Source organism: Oncorhynchus kisutch, linkage group LG3, assembly GCF_002021735.2.
Source record: "Oncorhynchus kisutch isolate 150728-3 linkage group LG3, Okis_V2, whole genome shotgun sequence".
Lineage (NCBI taxonomy): Eukaryota > Metazoa > Chordata > Actinopteri > Salmoniformes > Salmonidae > Oncorhynchus > Oncorhynchus kisutch.
This window is the reverse complement of record NC_034176.2, coordinates 65,045,780-65,064,048: the sequence shown is the minus strand read 5'-3', so window position 1 is coordinate 65,064,048 and position 18,269 is coordinate 65,045,780. Positions and strand designations below refer to the sequence as shown.

Sequence of the window (18,269 nt, the reverse complement as noted above, 5' to 3'; positions counted from 1 at the left end):
TCATGAGGAAGGTGAGGGATCAGCCCAGAACTACACGGCAGGACCTGGTCAATGACCCGAAAAGAGCTGGGACCACAGTCTCAAAGAAAACCATTAGTAACACACTATGCCGTCATGGATTAAAATCCTGCAACGCACGCAAGGTCCCCTTGCTCTAGCCAGCGCATGTCCAGGCCCGTTTGAAGTTTGCCAATGACCATCTGGATGATCCAGAGGAGGAATGGGAGAAGGATATGTGGTCTGATGAGACAAAAATAGAGCTTTTTGGTCTAAACTCCACTCGCCGTGTTTGGAGGAAGAAGAAGGATGAGTACAACCCCAAGAACACCATGCCAACTGTGAAGCATGGAGGTGGAAACATCATTCTTTGGGGATGCTTTTCTGCAAAGGGAACAGGACGACTGCACCGTATTGAGGGGAGGATGGATGGGACAATGTATCGCGAGATCTTGGCCAACAACCTCCTTCCCTCAGTAAGATGGGTCGTGGCTGGGTCTTCCAGCATGACAACGACCCGAAACACACAGCCAGGGCAACTAAGGAGTGGCTCCGTAAGAAGCATCTCAAGGTCCTGGAGTGGCCTAGCCCGTCTCCAGACCTGAACCCAATAGAAAATATTTGGAGGGAGCTGAAAATCCGTATTGCCCAGCGACAGCCCCGAAACCTGAAGGATCTGGAGAAGGTTTGTATGGAGGAGTGGGCCAAAATCCCTGCTGCAGTGTGTGCAAACCTGGTCAAGAACTACACGAAACATATGATCTCTGTAATTGCAAACAAAGGTTTCTGTACCAAATATTAAGTTCTGCTTTTCTGATATATCAAATAGTTATGTCATGCAATAAAATGCAAACGAATGACTTAAAAATCATACAATGTGATTTTCTTGATTTTTGTTTTAGATTCCGTCTCTCACAGTTGAAGTGTACCTATGATAAAAAAATTACAGACCCCTACATGCTTTGTAAGTAGGAAAACCTGCAAAATCGGCAGTGTATCAAATACTTCTTCTCCCCACTGTATGTTGGATGCCTGTATGTCATATCCTCCAGTAAATACAGTGTAAAGCATATGGATCTAAATAAATGTTACATTTATAAGTGTAGAAAATCATCATTGTATATCTTTCTTGTCTTGTTAATGACCGATTATGTCGAAAAGAGAGATCCAATCTTGAAATCACAATTACAGGAGAGAGGTTCAACCGCCAGCAATAAGCACAAATTCACCCAACTATATTGACATTTCCATCAGGAGAAGGCCCCTAATCCCTTACCTTATCATCCAGTTTCTTGGCACAGAAGAACAGTTCAACATATCCATTGTTGCCAGAAATTTCTTCAGCGTGTACCTGAAAAAAGTTATTTTTAGTAAGTCAAATGTTTGCCAATGAGAATATTTTATTTTCCGCAGGCAGACAGCCTGTTGTATGACATGTGGACGGGACCATGAGTGTTATTACTTTAAAACTTCAACAGAAAGCTCACTCAAGCCCAGAAACGGATGTGGTTCCATTACTGTAATGCAGAGCTGGCCAAAACGACTGCATGGGAGCTGGGTCCAAAGTTAGTCCACAAGACTGTTTGGTTGGCCCCCAAAAGGAATGCACTAATAGCTAAAAAGTGTATTATTCTGCATATTTAAAGGAATATTACAGACATGCTACATTTTGTGAAAAAGCAGGTGATAGTATGAGAGAGAGAGAGAGAGAGAGAGAGAGAGAGATTATATAATCCATGTACACAAACAACAAGTGTTCAGTTGAAAATAGTTAATAAACACACAGATTTCCTTCCTCAGGACCATGGGGTGAGACAGGGATGCAGCTTGAGCCCCACCCTATTCAACATTTACACTGAGTGTACAAAATATTAGGAATGCCTTCCTAATATTGAGTTGCACTCCATTTTACCTTCAGAACAGTCTAAATTCATCGGGGCATGGACTCTACAAGGTGTTGAAAGCATTCCACAGGGATGCTGGCCCATGTTGACTCCAATGCTTCCCACAGTTGTGTCAAGTTGGCTGAACCATTCTTGATACACAGAGGAAACTGTTGAGCATGACAAACCCATCAGTGTTGTAGTTATTGACTACACTCAAACCGGTGCACCTGGCACCTACTACCATATCCCTTTCAAAGTCACTTAAATATTTTGTCTTTCCCATTTACCCTATATAGCACACCTACACAGTCAATGTCTTAATTGTCTCAAGGCTTCAAAATCCTTCTTTAACCTCTCTCCTGACCTTCATCTACACTGATTGGAGAGGACTTAACAAGTGACATCAATAAGTGATCATACCTTTCACCTGGTCAGTCTCTATCCAGGAAATGTTTTGTACAATCAGTGTACAATATATCAATGAATTGGCGAGGGCAGTGGAACAGTCTGCAGCATCCGGCCACACCCTTCTGGACTCAATCAAATGTCTACTGTTTGCAGATGATCTGGTGCTTCTGTCCCCAACCAAGCAGGGCCCACAGCAGCACCTAGATCTTCTGCACAGATTATGTGAAACTTGGGCCCCCATGAATCTCAGTAAAGAGAAAATAATGGTGTTCCAAAAAAGCTTATGTTACCAGGACAACAAATACAAATGAAATCTAGACAGCGTTGCCCTAGAGCACACAAAGAACTATACCTACCTCGGCCTAAACATCAACACGACAGTTACCTTCCACAAGGCAGTGAAGGATCTAACAGATAAGGCAGGAATGGCCTTCTACGCCATCAAAATTAATATACAACCAGTCATCCCAATTACGATCTGGCAAAAAATACTTCAATCAGTTCTAGAAGCCATTACTCTCTATGGTTGTGAGGTCGACTCACCAAACAAGAATTCACAATACGGGACAAACACCCACTTGAGACTCTACATACAGAATTCTGCCAAAAAATATACTTTGTGTACAACGCAAAGCCCCAAACAATTACATGCAGAGCTGTTAAATTCTATAACCACCTAAAAGGAAGCGATGACCACACATTCCACCACAAAGCCCTCACCTACAGAGAGATTCATCTAGAGAAGTGTCCCCTCATCCAGCTGGTTCTGGGGTTCTGTTCACAAACACAAACAGACCCCACAGAGCCCCAGGACAGCAACACAATCAGAACCAACCAAATTATGAGAAAACACTAAGAGAACTATTTGACACACTTTTGCTGTGACCAAAAAACAGAGCAAATTGTAATGCTATCTGTCCCTAAACAGTGAGTACACAGTAGCAACATACCTGACTACTGTGACTGACCCAAAATTAAGAAAATCCTTGACAATGTAAAGACTCAGTGAGCATAGCCTTGCTATTGAGAAAGGCCACCATAGGCAGACCTGGCTCTCGAGAGAAGACAGGCTATGTTCCCATTACTCACAAAATGAAGTGGAAACTGAGCTGCACTTCCCAACATTCTGCCAAACATATGACCACATTAGAAATACATATCTCCCACATATCACACAGACCCACAAATAATTTGAAAACAAATCACACATTGATAAACTCCCATATCTGTTAGGTGAAATACTGCAGTGTGCAGTCACATCAGCAAGATTTGTGGCCCGTTGCCATGAAAACAGGGCAACCAGTAAAGCACAAACAACATGGTAAATACCACCAATATTTGTCTGTTTATTTATCTTCCCCTACTATTCATGCTACAACTATTTGCACATTGCTAAAACACTGTACATAACACTTTAAATGTCTATCTTTTTAAAACATTTTTGAGTTCAATATTTTCAGTTAAATTCTAATCGTTTTTGGTTAATGTTGTTTTGTGTCTTCTCACTTTTGTTTATTGTTTATTTCACTTGCTTTGGCAATGTAAACAAGTTTCCCATGCCAATGAAGCCCCTTTGAATTGAATAGAGGTAGAGGGGAGAGGGGAGAAAGGAGAGATGAGAGGGGAGAAAGTAGAGATGAGAGGGGAGAGGAACTTAGGGAGAAGGGAGCACTCTAAAAGGAGACACTAAAAGGAGACACAGTGTTGCATAGCTAATGGTGTGGTCAGAGCCCAAAGAGTTCAAGATCACTACAATGAGCCCATTATAGTGAGTGCTGCTCACCTTCAGAACCACTCCTGACGAACAATTAGAAGGTTACAAGTCATCTCAACACATTAGGACAAATTGTATTGGCCCTTTACTGCCCCTCACCTCCTAAATACGTGTCATTATACGCCGGTAAGCCAGTGAATCAAGTGCTGTCTATCTAACAGGACTTTATCTGTGTTAAAATGCACGATTACTACAATAATGAACAACATCTGTTGACTCAAAACAACAAGAACATTTCTACAGTAAAGTGTATGGTTTCTGTCATTCAGACAGAAGTGTGGCAATGGTCCAGTAACAAACTCTATGGTTCTCTCAGCTTATCAATAATACAACACAGCAAAGCTATAACACTTGGTGCATGTGTCGTATCAGCAGCTTGTCAAGCTTTCTGTACGTACAGTGTGCATCTTGGATGAATATGATTTATTGTATCTCATATCATGGTGCCATTGTCCTGGTGGGTGTTGTGTAGGCATAATGTGTATTGTGTGTGGGATTATGGCCCGGCAATGAACGTTCCAGTCAGAAGACCATTGTAATGTGATGCTTGCCAGTGGGAGCCACGGTAACGGCATACAACGGTACCTTAATCCCTCCCATTTTATCAACAGTTCTCCACATCCCATGTCCCCATATGCATATCTGAGAGATGTGTTACAAAGACTGGGGAGGAATGTTTCACACAAAATAAAAACAGTTGACTGTTGTTCTGCCACCTTCCAGATTAGCCTGCAGGCACATTACAGGCAGACGCCATGTCATTGGGATCCATCTCACGGACAGACCTAACAAAGCCCAGGCCCATTATCATATCAGGAAAAGCCATTTTCAGAAACACCATGACACAGGTTAGCACTAATTCACTAGAATGCATTAAGCCCACACTGCTACAGGACGTGCTTAAACAAACCCATTATATCCCCCAAAACCGCCTCACAGCAAGCTGCCGTCATGTGATCGCACCCAATCAATGGCCATAATGGCAACACTAGCCGAAGGGAAAGATCCTCAAATTCCATCTGTACTTTGGCCATTTCCATCACAAGCAACTCATTCTCAGCCCTTCTCTCCAAGGGCAATTTATGCATAGTTTGTTAGGGTAAAATCAATAAAGATAGGTCTCAATAAGGCAAAAGGTCTGTTGTTGACATCGGATTCACTCCTTGGTTAAAACTCCTTCTCTTTTCTCCTCTCATCTCTGCAGTATAAGAAGGCACAGAGATCACAGACTCTGCACCTCTGACTTAACATGAGCAGTGAGGAACACTGACTCTTCCTTCCACTCCACTAAAGGTCAGATCTGCAGTTAAACACAATTTCTCTGTGTTGTTCCCTTTTGTATGGCAAGGTAATGTTGGCCTGGCAGATGGTATTGAGACCATCCAACTGAAACAACACTCTGTGCTTTAACGTCCCCCTCTCTTTGTCATGACAGATATTGTGTATGAGTCATGATTCTTTGTCCAGAGAAGCATCCTTACATCACAGGATTCACATCATCTACTTGCTTGAATTGATTTAACAAGTCATTGCATTTGATTTTGCCACTGTTACTGCAACAGTGAGCCAATGGTGAGCGAGATCAATAGGGTGATGAATAGGGGGAACATACCGTGATTGCGGATTTCCCAGCGTACTTCGCATACTTTAGGAATAAAGGCTTCACCATCTTCTTCTGGGCTACAATCTGTGGAACACAGGAAAACTATGAATGACTGGTGACTAGTGAAGCAGTGAGAAGTATTACCGGACAATTAGTACGAAAGCAGTTTGAGAGCAGTGTGACGAGGACTGGTGACCTCTAACCTTTACCCTCTGACCTCTGTTGTTGGTGAGCAGCAACTCGGCACACTGTTCCATTCAGTTTATGTGTGGTGAGTGATTTGATTAGACATAAGAAATGGGTCATTGGATAACTGAGTAGAAGGGTCAGACATTCAGTACAGGACCTGGCCGAGCGTACACTCCACTCCACCCAGGAAGTCGTCGTCGCGGGCGCCAATACTGTGGGTGCCATGGATGTCGTAGACCTCGAACCGCAGCTTCTGCACTTCCTCAAAGTAGTAGTCCAGGGTGAAGACCTTGGCAAAGACCGGGTGCAGGTTGCTCTTGATCACCTCTGTCCTGTCAAGCTGAAGAGACAAGAGGGGAGAAAAAGGCACAGCGTTAGAATGTGGACTCGTTGTTGGATATTACTGGAGAAACTCGGACCTCCAACTCAACTCTCTAATGAGAGCTTCCTACCAATTAAACATGAAAAGTGCAGTTTTATATGCAATGTACATTGTATCAGTTCATTTGCAATGCTAATTAATGTATGAGACATGGTGATGCATTCATGGGCACATGGGAATGCAGGAACTACAGCCAAATACCCATCTGCACCTGGATCACCGCTACAGCCACTGTCGGCGTTCTTGTTTGTTTTCCTGTTGATTAGACCAAAATGTAAATCTTGTGAAGCTCTTGTTCAGACAGTGACAGCAGAGAGGATTTTAGTGGACTGAGGGCTGAGAGCTCAGCAAACACACAGCTCATCCATTGCCATGCTTGGACATACACCTGTTTATCTAATACACCTGGTTCATGCCTGAACTCTCCACATTGTCACCTGCTTTCAGTGGAGCACAGAGGCTGCGTTTACGCAGGCAGCCCGATTCTGATCTTTGACCAATCAGATCAGCTCTTTTGCCAATAATTGGGTAAAATATCAGAATTTGGCTGCCTATGTAAACCCAGCCAGAGTGTACCCATCTAGCACCCAGACAAATGATGTCCCATCCAGTAGCATCCAGCATCCAATTATGTCCAGTACCAGATAAATGATTGGTCATTTTTCTCCAAGCTAGGTATTCTGAGTGGAGTCAACTCATCATCAAAAGCATATGTGCCCCCTAAAGATGCTATGAGTAAATGAAAGTGACCTAAAAAGCTGTGTTTGAACCATGGTTTAAGTGAATCAATGGATTTCAAACTGGAGTTATTGAAAAGGCATATTGAAAAATAATTCAAGCCTAAGGCATCTGGTAGAAACTTAAAATGCCATACATGTTTTACTCGTTTTCCATTTCTTTTAATTTGAGGAAAAGTTGTGATGGTAAAACAGACGATAAAGTCAGAAAGTCATCAAACACAGATAGTTAAATATGAAAGGCAAATTGACATAATCTCCATAGTTTGATCTAAAAAAAAAATAGTCTAGAGATTGCCATCAATCTCAATACAGGCCTAGCCATCAATCTCAATACAGGCCTAGCCATCAATCTCAATACAGGCCTAGCCATCAATCTCGCTAACAACCTTACAATAGCAGAGCCATATCCCACCTGTCCATAGAGCGCAAATCAAGAATGAAGCTCCCTGATCAGCAGTTCTGTCAAAGCTCTCTAAAGTCAGAGTCAACATGGGCCCCACACACCAAACTCCATGAACATACATGGCACACTATAGTACACACATGCACATGCACGTCCACGTTAACATTCAGATATTCAGGAGTTAATCCTACTGCTTTGCCTCATGCTGTTGGCCTTGAGCTGACGAGAACACACACAGACACACACACACACACACACACACACACACACACACACACACACACACACACACACACACACACACACACACACACACACACAATGGTTGATGAGAAGCAACAGAGAAAGCATGCACCTTTTCTCACTGACAATCACTGTGGAATAGTGTCTAGTCTGCCAGTCCTAATTAACGACACCTCAAGAGTGTTAAAGACAATGTTATTATGTATACTGATACAGGTGACCTGAGGAATGGGGGTGGGTTGTCTTGTTATTCATTACTGACCCTGCAAACAGTACGAGTGGTTAATTTCTCAGGAGATAACAGCTGAGACATGTTTTAATTAGACTCTCTAGGCCTCCTCCTCTCACTGTTTCTCTCATTCTCTTTCTCCATCTCTCTCAGTCTTTCTCTCTCTCCATCTCTTCCTGTGCTATCTGGTTGGACATATTTGTGAACACGGACAAGTTCGTTTCCGTGTGTGAAGAAAGCTACCCAGAGCCACAGAGGAAGGGCTGTGTCTGTGTGATGTCTACCCCTGTGATGCCCATTCATCTGGGGGGGTAGGGAAAGTCTACAGAGATGTGACTGTCCGACGTATGGAGGGATCTCTGAGGTCCCAGGGAGTCAGCTCCCTCTCTCCTCACTCTCTCCTGCTTGCCAGCAGAGTCAGTCCTGAATGGGAGACCAGATGCTGCTGGAAGTGAGGTTGGAGGGCCAGTAGGGGGCACTCTGGCCAAAGGAGCTCCCAATAGAGTACCACAGTATGAGTCGTAAAGCCTAGCGGACCAACAAGAAAATGGTTCCAATTGTTTTTCCCATAGGCGATTTTAGAAATACTTTAAATAGGGGCTGTGTCTGGTGTAGGATTACCCTGGCAAGAAGTTTTGATAACCGTGTAAATGGACAAGGTGACTTTTATCAATATATTTGCCTGTATTTACCTCCACAAAATGAAATGCTATTTAGCTGCTAATGTGGCTATCATAAAATACTACAAATGCAATGATGATCTGGACGAGACTGCCTAATCGAGGTAAATGTAAGAATAATTTGGGGTGGTGCATCGGTCTCAGGCACTGCATCGCAGTGCTAGAGGTGTCACTACAGACCCGGGTTCGATCCCGGGCTGTAACACAACCGGCCGTAAGGTGGCGCACAATTGGCCCAGTGTCGTGAGGGTTTGGCAGGGGTAGGTCGTCATTGTAAATAATAATTTGTTCTTAACTGACTTGCCTGGTTAAATAAGAAACACATATCTAATGTTAGCTAAATTTAGGAATTAATAACTTGCCAAAATGTCTTTAAATTGACAATTCTGTGAACTGTCTTGGGCAAGTTTTAAATTGACACAATACCTGTTAGCAAAGGTGTCAGCTAGAGATGACGTGCAGGAGCTTGGATTTGTAGTCTTGCCTACTTTCATGCTAATTAGGATTTTCGAATCGGAGAGTAAATAGAGACTAATATTATTATAAGTCACCTTGTCTGAGAGAGATTTACATGGTTATCAAAAAGTCACGCCAGGGTAAGCCTATACGAAACACAGCCCTTATTCTAAAATTCACCATGGGAAAAATGTATGGTGGAAAAATGATTGGAGCCATTTCCCTGTTTGACCGCTAGATTTTATGGGTATTATGACACCCTCACTGTAGGGATCTATGCCCCAGGGCAGTGAAGGGGATATTGCACTGAGTAGGGTCTTTCAGATGGGATTTTAAAATGGGTGTCTTGACTCTCTGTGGGCATGAAAAAATTCCATGGCACTTATCGTAAGAGTAGGGGTGTAATGCCGTGTTCAAAACAACTGTGAACAACTGGCATAAATCTTTTTGAACGGTCATCCAACTCAGAATTCCAAATCAGAAACTTGGGCATCTTTCTAGAGCTACGACTTCCCGACCTGAAGATAACTGATGTCATGATTTGACCATGTTTTTTACCCAACAGAGAACAAAGGACTCTCATTAACTCATTTTCATACAGGGAAGGTGGTATCAGTGACAAACACTAGAATAGAAACCGCTACAGGTGGAGGGGGATTCAGAGAGGAAAAATGTGAGTCGATTTCTTGATACCTAACTTTTATAAAATAAGTATAATCACATCTTCAACTAAAAATGTATGAGTTTTTTTGTCCATGGAAGCACCGCTGCAACGCGTTATATTTTACAGTGAAGGCTGCAGAAGCCTTCCTTTGTCGGCAAGTCTTTCGTCTACACACTCGCCACATGTGCGTGATTGGCTGGGGAACGACGGCTGGCTGGTGGCAGAATATTGTATATACATTCATTTCATATGGGCAGAATATTGAATAAAATGTATAAATAATGTGCTGCGTTCGTTCGGCAGGAGAGAGAGAAGCGTGATCTGTGTGGATTTAGCTACCCGCTCTCTCTCAGCCTTCGGCAGGATGAGCAAATTATTTGCATGACAATGTTGCTTCCCTGTTCAGACGGATGAGAGCAAAGGAGTGGGCCACCAAAGACTCAAATACAGAGTAGTACAAGACATCATATGCCAAGGGAGTGTTCATTCAAAGGCCTCTTCCCCAGCCCAACTATCTCGACACAGCTCTCTGTTTTGCTGAATTCTATCTGTAGTAAAACCATGAAGTGGCTTCAGCCACTGTATATCAACAGCACTGATATGGTTAAGATCAGTGGCATGTATTGATGGATGCCAAGGGAAGCCAGGCTTTCCCAAATCATTTACCAAGAAAAAAACATAAAATAATCCATCTTTCGTCTCTATGTGTTTTCATAATTGACCTTTAATTCGCAAGAGGCTGACTGTATCTCACCGGAGAAAGCATCAGAGCGAGAGAAACAGCGCCCCTCTGTCTCTGTATGTGTAGGCCATCTATTTGATGCGGTCTGGTCATAAAGAGTACGATATTACTGCCGCCCATAGCATTGAACTCAAGGGAAACCAGCAAGCGTTTGGTCTAAAAGTATAAAGTATAAAATAATAGCCAATCAGAATTGAGCTCAACTGTGAATGGTCCTGGCGTACCAAAATAAAGTGTCAAGGGAAGCCAGTCTGGATTTGGCTTCAGTCCTATCATAGAGAAATACGGCATCTATAGAAACAACTTGAATTGTTGCATCTCGTTTTGTCGTTGTCTTCCAGTGGCTAGCTAGCTAGCTAGCTAAAATTGCCCCTTTCCTAAATTAGATGGAGATAGGGATTTGGACTTGTGGTTTTACTTAGTTCTCTGTACTGGCCAATGATTATAAAGGCAATTCTGAACCAACCATAAACTACAATGTGCCCCTGGACTGAGAGGATGGAAGTTCAATATGTAGCTAAATGTAGAAGGCTAACATTGCCCATGAAAGGAAGTTGGGCTAGCGCCAATTATTTTAGCCAGGTAGACTAGGACAACAAAAAAATAAGAGTGTACTGTATGACAGTCATAGACAACTTAGTCAACATTAAATACTTTCACACACACACACACACACACAAATAAATCAGAACCATGGACAGCCTCATCATATGTACTTACCTTACATGGATTGGACTAAATAGTTTTTGATATCTTTTAGTTGTCACTGTATTAGACTATGCATAGGTGATTTGATGATGTTGAAATGCTGAAGTTGAAATGGTGCTGGAATAGTGGCGGCAGCTCCTGTTTTCTTTGTGACTTGCAGTACCTCTCTGTGGTTCTAAATTGTAGTTGTTTAGTAGTCTGAAAATGTCAGAAACATGAACTTTCTTGACCATGCTGTAGGTCATGTAACTTTTGTTACATGCAATATGCTTTGTGGACTTCACCGGACAGATGTTGCTCTCTGGTTTTGTGGTGAAACAAAGGTGTGGTTAAATTTGTCCTGCCACTGTGTTTGCTTATTGTCTCTGCCTTAGGCCTATATATCACAGTTGCAAGGCAAGCAAACTAACAGGTTATAGAGAAAACAACACAATTATCACAGCACAGGTTGTAATAAGGATTTTTATCTGCCTTGGCTTCCCCAGTGATTTTACCCACGCACCGCTTCTGGTTAAGATACTTTTAGTCATGCAGTGTATGTGGACACCTGCTCGTCGAACATCTCATTCCAAAATCATTGGCATAATATGGAGTTGGTCCCCCCTCTGCTGCTATAACAGCATCCACTCTTCTGGGAAGGCTTTCCACTAGATGTTGGAACATTGTGTTGGGGACTTGCTAGTGAGGTCAGGCACTGATGTTGAACGATCAGGCCTGGCTCGCAGTGGGCATTCCAATTCATCCCAAAGGTGTTCAATGGGGTTGAGGTCAGGGCTCTGTGCAGGCAAGTCAAGTTCTACCCCACCAATCTCGAGAAACCATTTCTGTATGGACCTCGCTTTGTGCATGGGGGTATTGTCATGCTGAAACAGGAAAGGGCCTTCCCCAAACTGTTGCCACAAAGTTGGAAGCATAGAATCGTCTAGAATATAATTGTATGCTGAAGCATTAAGTTTTCCCTTCACTGGACTAAAGATCCTAGCCTGAACCATGAAAAACAGACCATTATTCCTCCGCCACCAAACTTTACAGTTGGCACTATGCATTCGGTCAGGTAGCTTTCTCCTGGCATCTGCCAAATCCAGATTTGTCCATCGGACTGCCAGATGGTGAAGAGTGATTCATCACTCCAGGGAACGTGTTTCCACTGCTCTAGAATCCAATGGCGACGAGCTTTACACCACTCCAGCCTACGCTGGCATTGCACATGGTGATCTTATGCTTGTGTGCGGCTGCTCAGCTATGGAAACCCATTTCATGACGCTCCCAGAGAACAGTTATTGTACTGACGTTACTTCCAGAGGCAGTTTGAAACTTGGTAGTGAGTGTGTCAACCGAGGACAGACGATCTTTACACGCTTCAGCACTCGAAGGTCCCGTTCTGTGAGCTTGTATGGCCTACCAAATCGTGGCTGAGCTGTTGTTGCTCCTAGAAGTTTCCACTTCACAATAACAGCACTTACAGTTGCCCGGGACAGCTCTAGCAGGGCAGAAATTTGACGAACTGACTGTTGGAAAGGTGTCATCCTATGACTGTGCCACGTTGAATGTCACTGAGCTCTTCAGTAAGGCCATTGTACTGCCAATGTTTGTCTATGGAGATTGCATGGCTGTGTGCATGATTTTATATCTCTGAAATAGCCGAATTCAGTCATTTGAAGTCCACCATATATGACTGATATTCTGTATATCTATAAGGCAGTTTGAATTATAGATGGCTGCCAAAGAACTCCATCTTTGTTCCTTCAGCCCACCTTCAGCCCATTGCGTTCCCATTTGAGATGCATTCTCCACTGACATGGATGATATGGTTATTCGGAGCATTAGGTTGTATCAATTATATCACCTCCTAATGCTCAAGCTGAATTTAGGGGAGTTATGTAAACTACTCAAATGCTCAGCTTGCAGAGAACCCAGGTTAATTTCCTCATGAAATGTTGTTTTATTGCATTACCACAGCGACAAATTGATTAGTGTGTGCTCAACACTATCAGCCAAGCGTCATTATTGCCAAAGCCTCGGAACACATTTCTCATTCATAAACATTAACTGGGCCTCAATAAATGCTTCCCATCTCAACACACTACGATTTGGCATTGTCACTGTTAATCATTATCTGGCAATGCCTAGAGGAGAGGCGAAAACATTGGGGCTTAATTGCAACATACACTGAGTGTACAAAAAAATGAGGAACATTAAGAATACCTTGCGGAGTTGCACCCCGTTCTGCCCTCAGAACAGCCTCAATTCGTCAGGGCATGGACTCTACAAGGTTTCTCAGGGATGGTTTACTCTTGAAATGTCTTTGGTCTCTACTGACTTAGCTAAATCAGCTTTTAGTTTTCTTGCACCTTATTTGTGGAACAATCTTTAAAATTTTGTTAAATGTGATGTTTTGGTGCCTCTAGGGCAATTCAGAAAGCTGATTGAGGACCGTATTACTGATGAATGTGATGTTTTGGTGCCTCTAGGGCGATTCAGAAAGCTGATTGAGGACCGTATTACTGATGAATGTGATGTTTTGGTGCCTCTAGGGCGATTCAGAAAGCTGATTGAGGACCGTATTACTGATGAATGTGATGTTTTGGTGCCTCTAGGGCGATTCAGAAAGCTGATTGAGGACCGTATTACTGATGAATGTGATGTTCTGGTGCCTCTAGGGCGATTCAGAAAGCTGATTGAGGACCGTATTACTGATGAATGCGATGTTCTGGTGCCTCTAGGGCGATTCAGAAAGCTGATTGAGGACCGTATTACTGATGTATGTGTTTGTTTTTTATCACTGGGTTTTTCTTTCTGCATTTTGTCTTTATATTCATGTCTATTTTCTGTCATTTATGTCATCTTTAAAAGAGACCTTGGTTAAATAAATAAATCAAATTCACAGGGATGTTGGCCCATGATGACTCCAATGCTTCCCAAAGTTGTGTTAAGTTGGCTGGATGTCCTTTGGGGTGGTGGACCATTCTTGATACACACGGGCAATTGTTGAGCATAAAAAACCCAGCAGCATTGCAGTTCCATACCCCGTTCAAAGGCACTTAAATATTTTGTCTTGCCCATTCACCCTCTGAATGGCACACATACACAATCCATGTCTCAATTGTCTTTAACCCGTCTCCTCCCCTTCATCTACACTGATTGAAGTGGATTTAACGAGTGACATCAATAAGGGATCATTGCTTTCACCTGGATTCACCTGGTCAGTCTATGTTATGGAAGAGCAGGGCTTCCCTCTTAAGGATCGGACCCTTTTTAAACATTCTTTTTGCCTAAAATGACATACCCAAATCTAACTGCCTGTAGCTCAGGACCTGAAGCAAGGATATGCATATTCTTGATACCATTTGAAAGGAAACACTTTGAAATTTGTGGAAATGTGAAATTAATGTAGGAGAATATAACACATTAGAGCTGGTCAAATATAATACAAATATTTATTTTAATTTTTTCAATCTTTGAAATGCAAGAGAAAAGCCAATATATGACTTAGGAATCTAGGCACAGTTTAGATTCTGCCAGCAGTGTATGACTGAGTTTTAGACTGAGATGGCAACGTTTTAGACTGATCCAATGAACCATTGTATTTCTGTTCAAAATAGTACCCGGCTGGAACAGTGCCAGGCTGGAATCCCATCTCAAATCATCCATTCGCAAATCATCCCATCTCAAATGGGAACGCAATGGGCTGAAGGAACAAAGATGGATGGATTTCTTTGGCCACCACCTTTATTCGAACTGCCTTATAGATATACAGAATATCAGTCATATATAGTGGATATACTGCATCATGGGAAATATGCTATTCATAACTCACACACCCCCAGCTCATATTACAGATAGAGTACCAGTGTAATTCCAAGGCAGACAAGAAACTATGACCCGCAACTTTGAATGAGATAGTGAGAAAGAGATACGGAGAGTAGAGGAAGAAGCGTGAAAAGGAAAATAAGATTTCCTGTCCCCGTCCCTCCTCCTATGAACAATGTTCTCAGTGATCTGTTTGAGAATTTCAATTCAGTTTCAGGTAGCTACTCTATAAATCAGAATCCATTTCAAAAGAAAAGAAGATGGCAACAATACCACCAAGCCAGCACCAGATATGTCACTTCTCCCTGGCTCTACTTTGTTCTCTGTGATCTGGTGCACTGCCCAGCTGTTGGGATAATGGGAGCAAGATTAAGATTTCATCCTCAGTCTCACACGTTCACACAAACAGCTCACTCCTTAAATCTCACTCCTGTCTTCAAGCTGCCGTTCCAGATAATACTTTTTTTCTCTAAATATGGCTCAGCTTTGATATGGAGAAATGGAGGGCGGGGAGAGAGGCTGCCCCTCCCACTGTGCCGGCTATATCCTGCTAGGTGACAATGCCTTCCATTCAGTAGAAACAAGCACTCACTCTGGTTCACCTCATGCTATCCAACTCTGTCAGACACGGAATCATTGTTATTTTAATAAACTGGGGTCATACTACCCAATGTTACATGTCAACATCATAGAGATACTTATGCAGCTCATTACTGGCGTTTGCGCTTCACAGGCTTAGTTGTTTTAGCATCAACATCCATTGCTTATTGTTCATACAATCAGTACATTATGGATCGAACCATGTTAGTTAAGACTTTACCAGGCCAGTAGGTTGGGGACATACAGGGGATGGGGGGTACTCACCTCTGTCCACTGTCCCTGGTTCTGCACCATGAGTATGACACATGGGTCAGACTTGTTCAGTGTGTCTCGGTCCAGCAGGGCCTTGCAGGCGACGCGCAGCTCCACTTTGGAGACGCAGGCGACAGGGCCACCTAGAGCGGCCCCTGGAGAGGTAGCATCCTGGACGTCATTCATCCTGGCTCAGGACCCAAGGAGTCAACCAGTAAGGAGCAAGAGAGGGTGGGTGCTGCCGAGAGCTCAGAGTAATGGGAACTACTAGGGATGGCTAAGGGAATCAAACCGAGCGAGGCACTGAAATCTCACAGAGTTAGATACATAGAAGAGAAAAATGGATCCTTGGACTTGGTAGTGAATGTTACAAAAGGGAAAAGAGTTCTTGCAGAGGTCTGTATTTGAGATGAAGACAGGTGTCCTTTAATGTCTGCAGAGATAACAGACAGGGTGGGCCGAGCTGGATGGAGGTTGAGGAGTCGTGATTAGATGACCAGAAAGCTGTGGAGAGTCATTTACAATTCAGGACCAGCCAAAGTGTGTTTTCATATGTTCTTCATGAAAAAGTTGTCCATGAGCATCACAACTGGGTTAAAAAAGTGTGTGCTCCCAATCATCCTTCTCTTCAAACTCCACACAGGTACTGTACCTATGTAAAGAAAATACAAATTAAAGGTCCAATGCAGCTGTTTTTATCTCATTATCAAATAATTTCTGACTAACAATAAAGTACCTTACTGTGATTGTTTTCAATTAAAATGGTCAAAAGTACTTTTTTAACAAAGAGCTATTTCTCAAGCAATAATTTTGCTAGGACTGTCTGGGAGTGGTCTGAATGGGGAAAACTGAAAACTAGATTATTATTGGCAAAGAGGTTTGGAACTGTCTTTCTTATTGGGCTAATTACCGCCTGGTGATGTAACCAGGCAGGCCAAAACTCAATCCCAACAAAACAGGTTGACATTTCAGGCGGTCTTGTCAAACAGCTCTTGTACTAAAATGGCATAATCATTTTCAAAATGTCACAGTATTATTCCAACATAGTGTGAATATATATATAAAACACAGGGAAATCACGTTTTTGACTGCACTGGGCTTTTAAATATCTGCAAAATAGCATATATCCACAAACAACATGTTATTGAGCCTTACCATCATCCTAATCTTAAAGGAGCAAATTACAGATACCCAAATAAATAGTAGCAGAATCCAAGTTCAGACCAGAAGAAGTTTGCATATGAGGTAGGCTATGAAGGTGATTGAATAATAACAGGTGAATTACTACTCAGTAAAAAATTATAATATTGACAAAGCCTGCCCAGGCGCAAGAGTCCACATTGCCCTATTTCAGCACCACCGCTAATGGGCAGCGACCTTCAGTCATTCAGCTGCTGCTCTCCAGTGGGGTGAGGCTCGGTTGAAGCAATTATGTTACATTAGATCAGGCGCCCTTGGCAGCAATCATAAGTGTTTGACGAGGTAGTTAGAAACAATAAGAACAAATGATAAGGGCTCATATGACTCATAAAATAGAACACATATTGAGATTATTGGCTACTATAAAACAACCAATAACCGAGAGTTGTAATTAGTTCGAAATAATCTGCCCAACACTTGTAACGTTCAGTTGGTTCCATGTTCTTATAATATTTTTTGTAATATATTGCAATGACATATAATATGATGGTGGAACATAAATGCCAAAAATAAGAGTGCTGATCTATAAATGTTACAGATAAAAAATAAAATGTGGAGATGAGATTCTCATAACCTATTATTGAACAGCAATATGTCTCCAGCCTGTTGTCTGACCAATGAACCAACAACTGCATGGGCACACACCCCTCCCTGTTCATGTTAAACCGGGCGTAGCACGTGAATTTCATATCTACTGTGTCTATCTAGTATATATCTGTCTTATATCTGGTAGAGAGTCAGTTATAGACAGCTAAGCTTGGTAAATGACTACTCAAGACTTGTCCAATTGTAATTGACATGACTTCTATCCAACTAAGCAACTCATACAGATTTTGTTCTCAACTTTGGTCTCAACCTAAATGATTTCCTACGATAACTATAGCATGATTTGTTGACGGTGAAAGAGAGAAGCGCGACTGCCTTATTCATTCAATTATCGTCACCTAATATATATGAACTGATCTACATTACTGGCTTAACTGGTCGTTTATCAATGCAGCTCCACAACCTCTAAATGAATCCAAGCATTTCACAATGAATGATATAACAATACAACATGAACGTATACTATTCCAAAAATACTCTGCAATAACATTATTTTGTTCGATTACCTCAATCATTCAGAAACTTGCATCACATGCTTCAAAATAATACATCCAAACACTTGCTGCTTGTTCCTACCTGACGTGGTCCCCTGAACTTACACTTGTTGTTACCTTTCCTTCAACACACTGCTTGATTTTCCGAAACTCAGGAACAGTGGAGGGAAAGTGGTAGAAGCAAGGGGTGTGTGACAGCAGAG

The 18,269-nt window shown here is 42.4% G+C and overlaps 1 protein-coding gene across 1 annotated transcript in view; it reads right to left on the bottom strand.

Moving 5' to 3' along the window:
• LOC109887602 (copine-7-like) overlaps positions 1–18,269 on the bottom strand; it is a 42,646-nt gene extending 24,377 nt beyond the window's left edge. The window contains exons 1-5 of the mRNA XM_020478941.2: positions 18,149–18,269; positions 15,779–16,418; positions 6,015–6,197; positions 5,678–5,752; positions 1,274–1,348 (exon numbers count right to left, since the gene is read on the bottom strand). Coding sequence (XP_020334530.2) covers positions 1,274–1,348; positions 5,678–5,752; positions 6,015–6,197; positions 15,779–15,952 — 507 coding nt within the window. The 5' untranslated portion in view covers positions 15,953–16,418; positions 18,149–18,269. The remainder of the gene's footprint in view (positions 1–1,273; positions 1,349–5,677; positions 5,753–6,014; positions 6,198–15,778; positions 16,419–18,148) is intronic.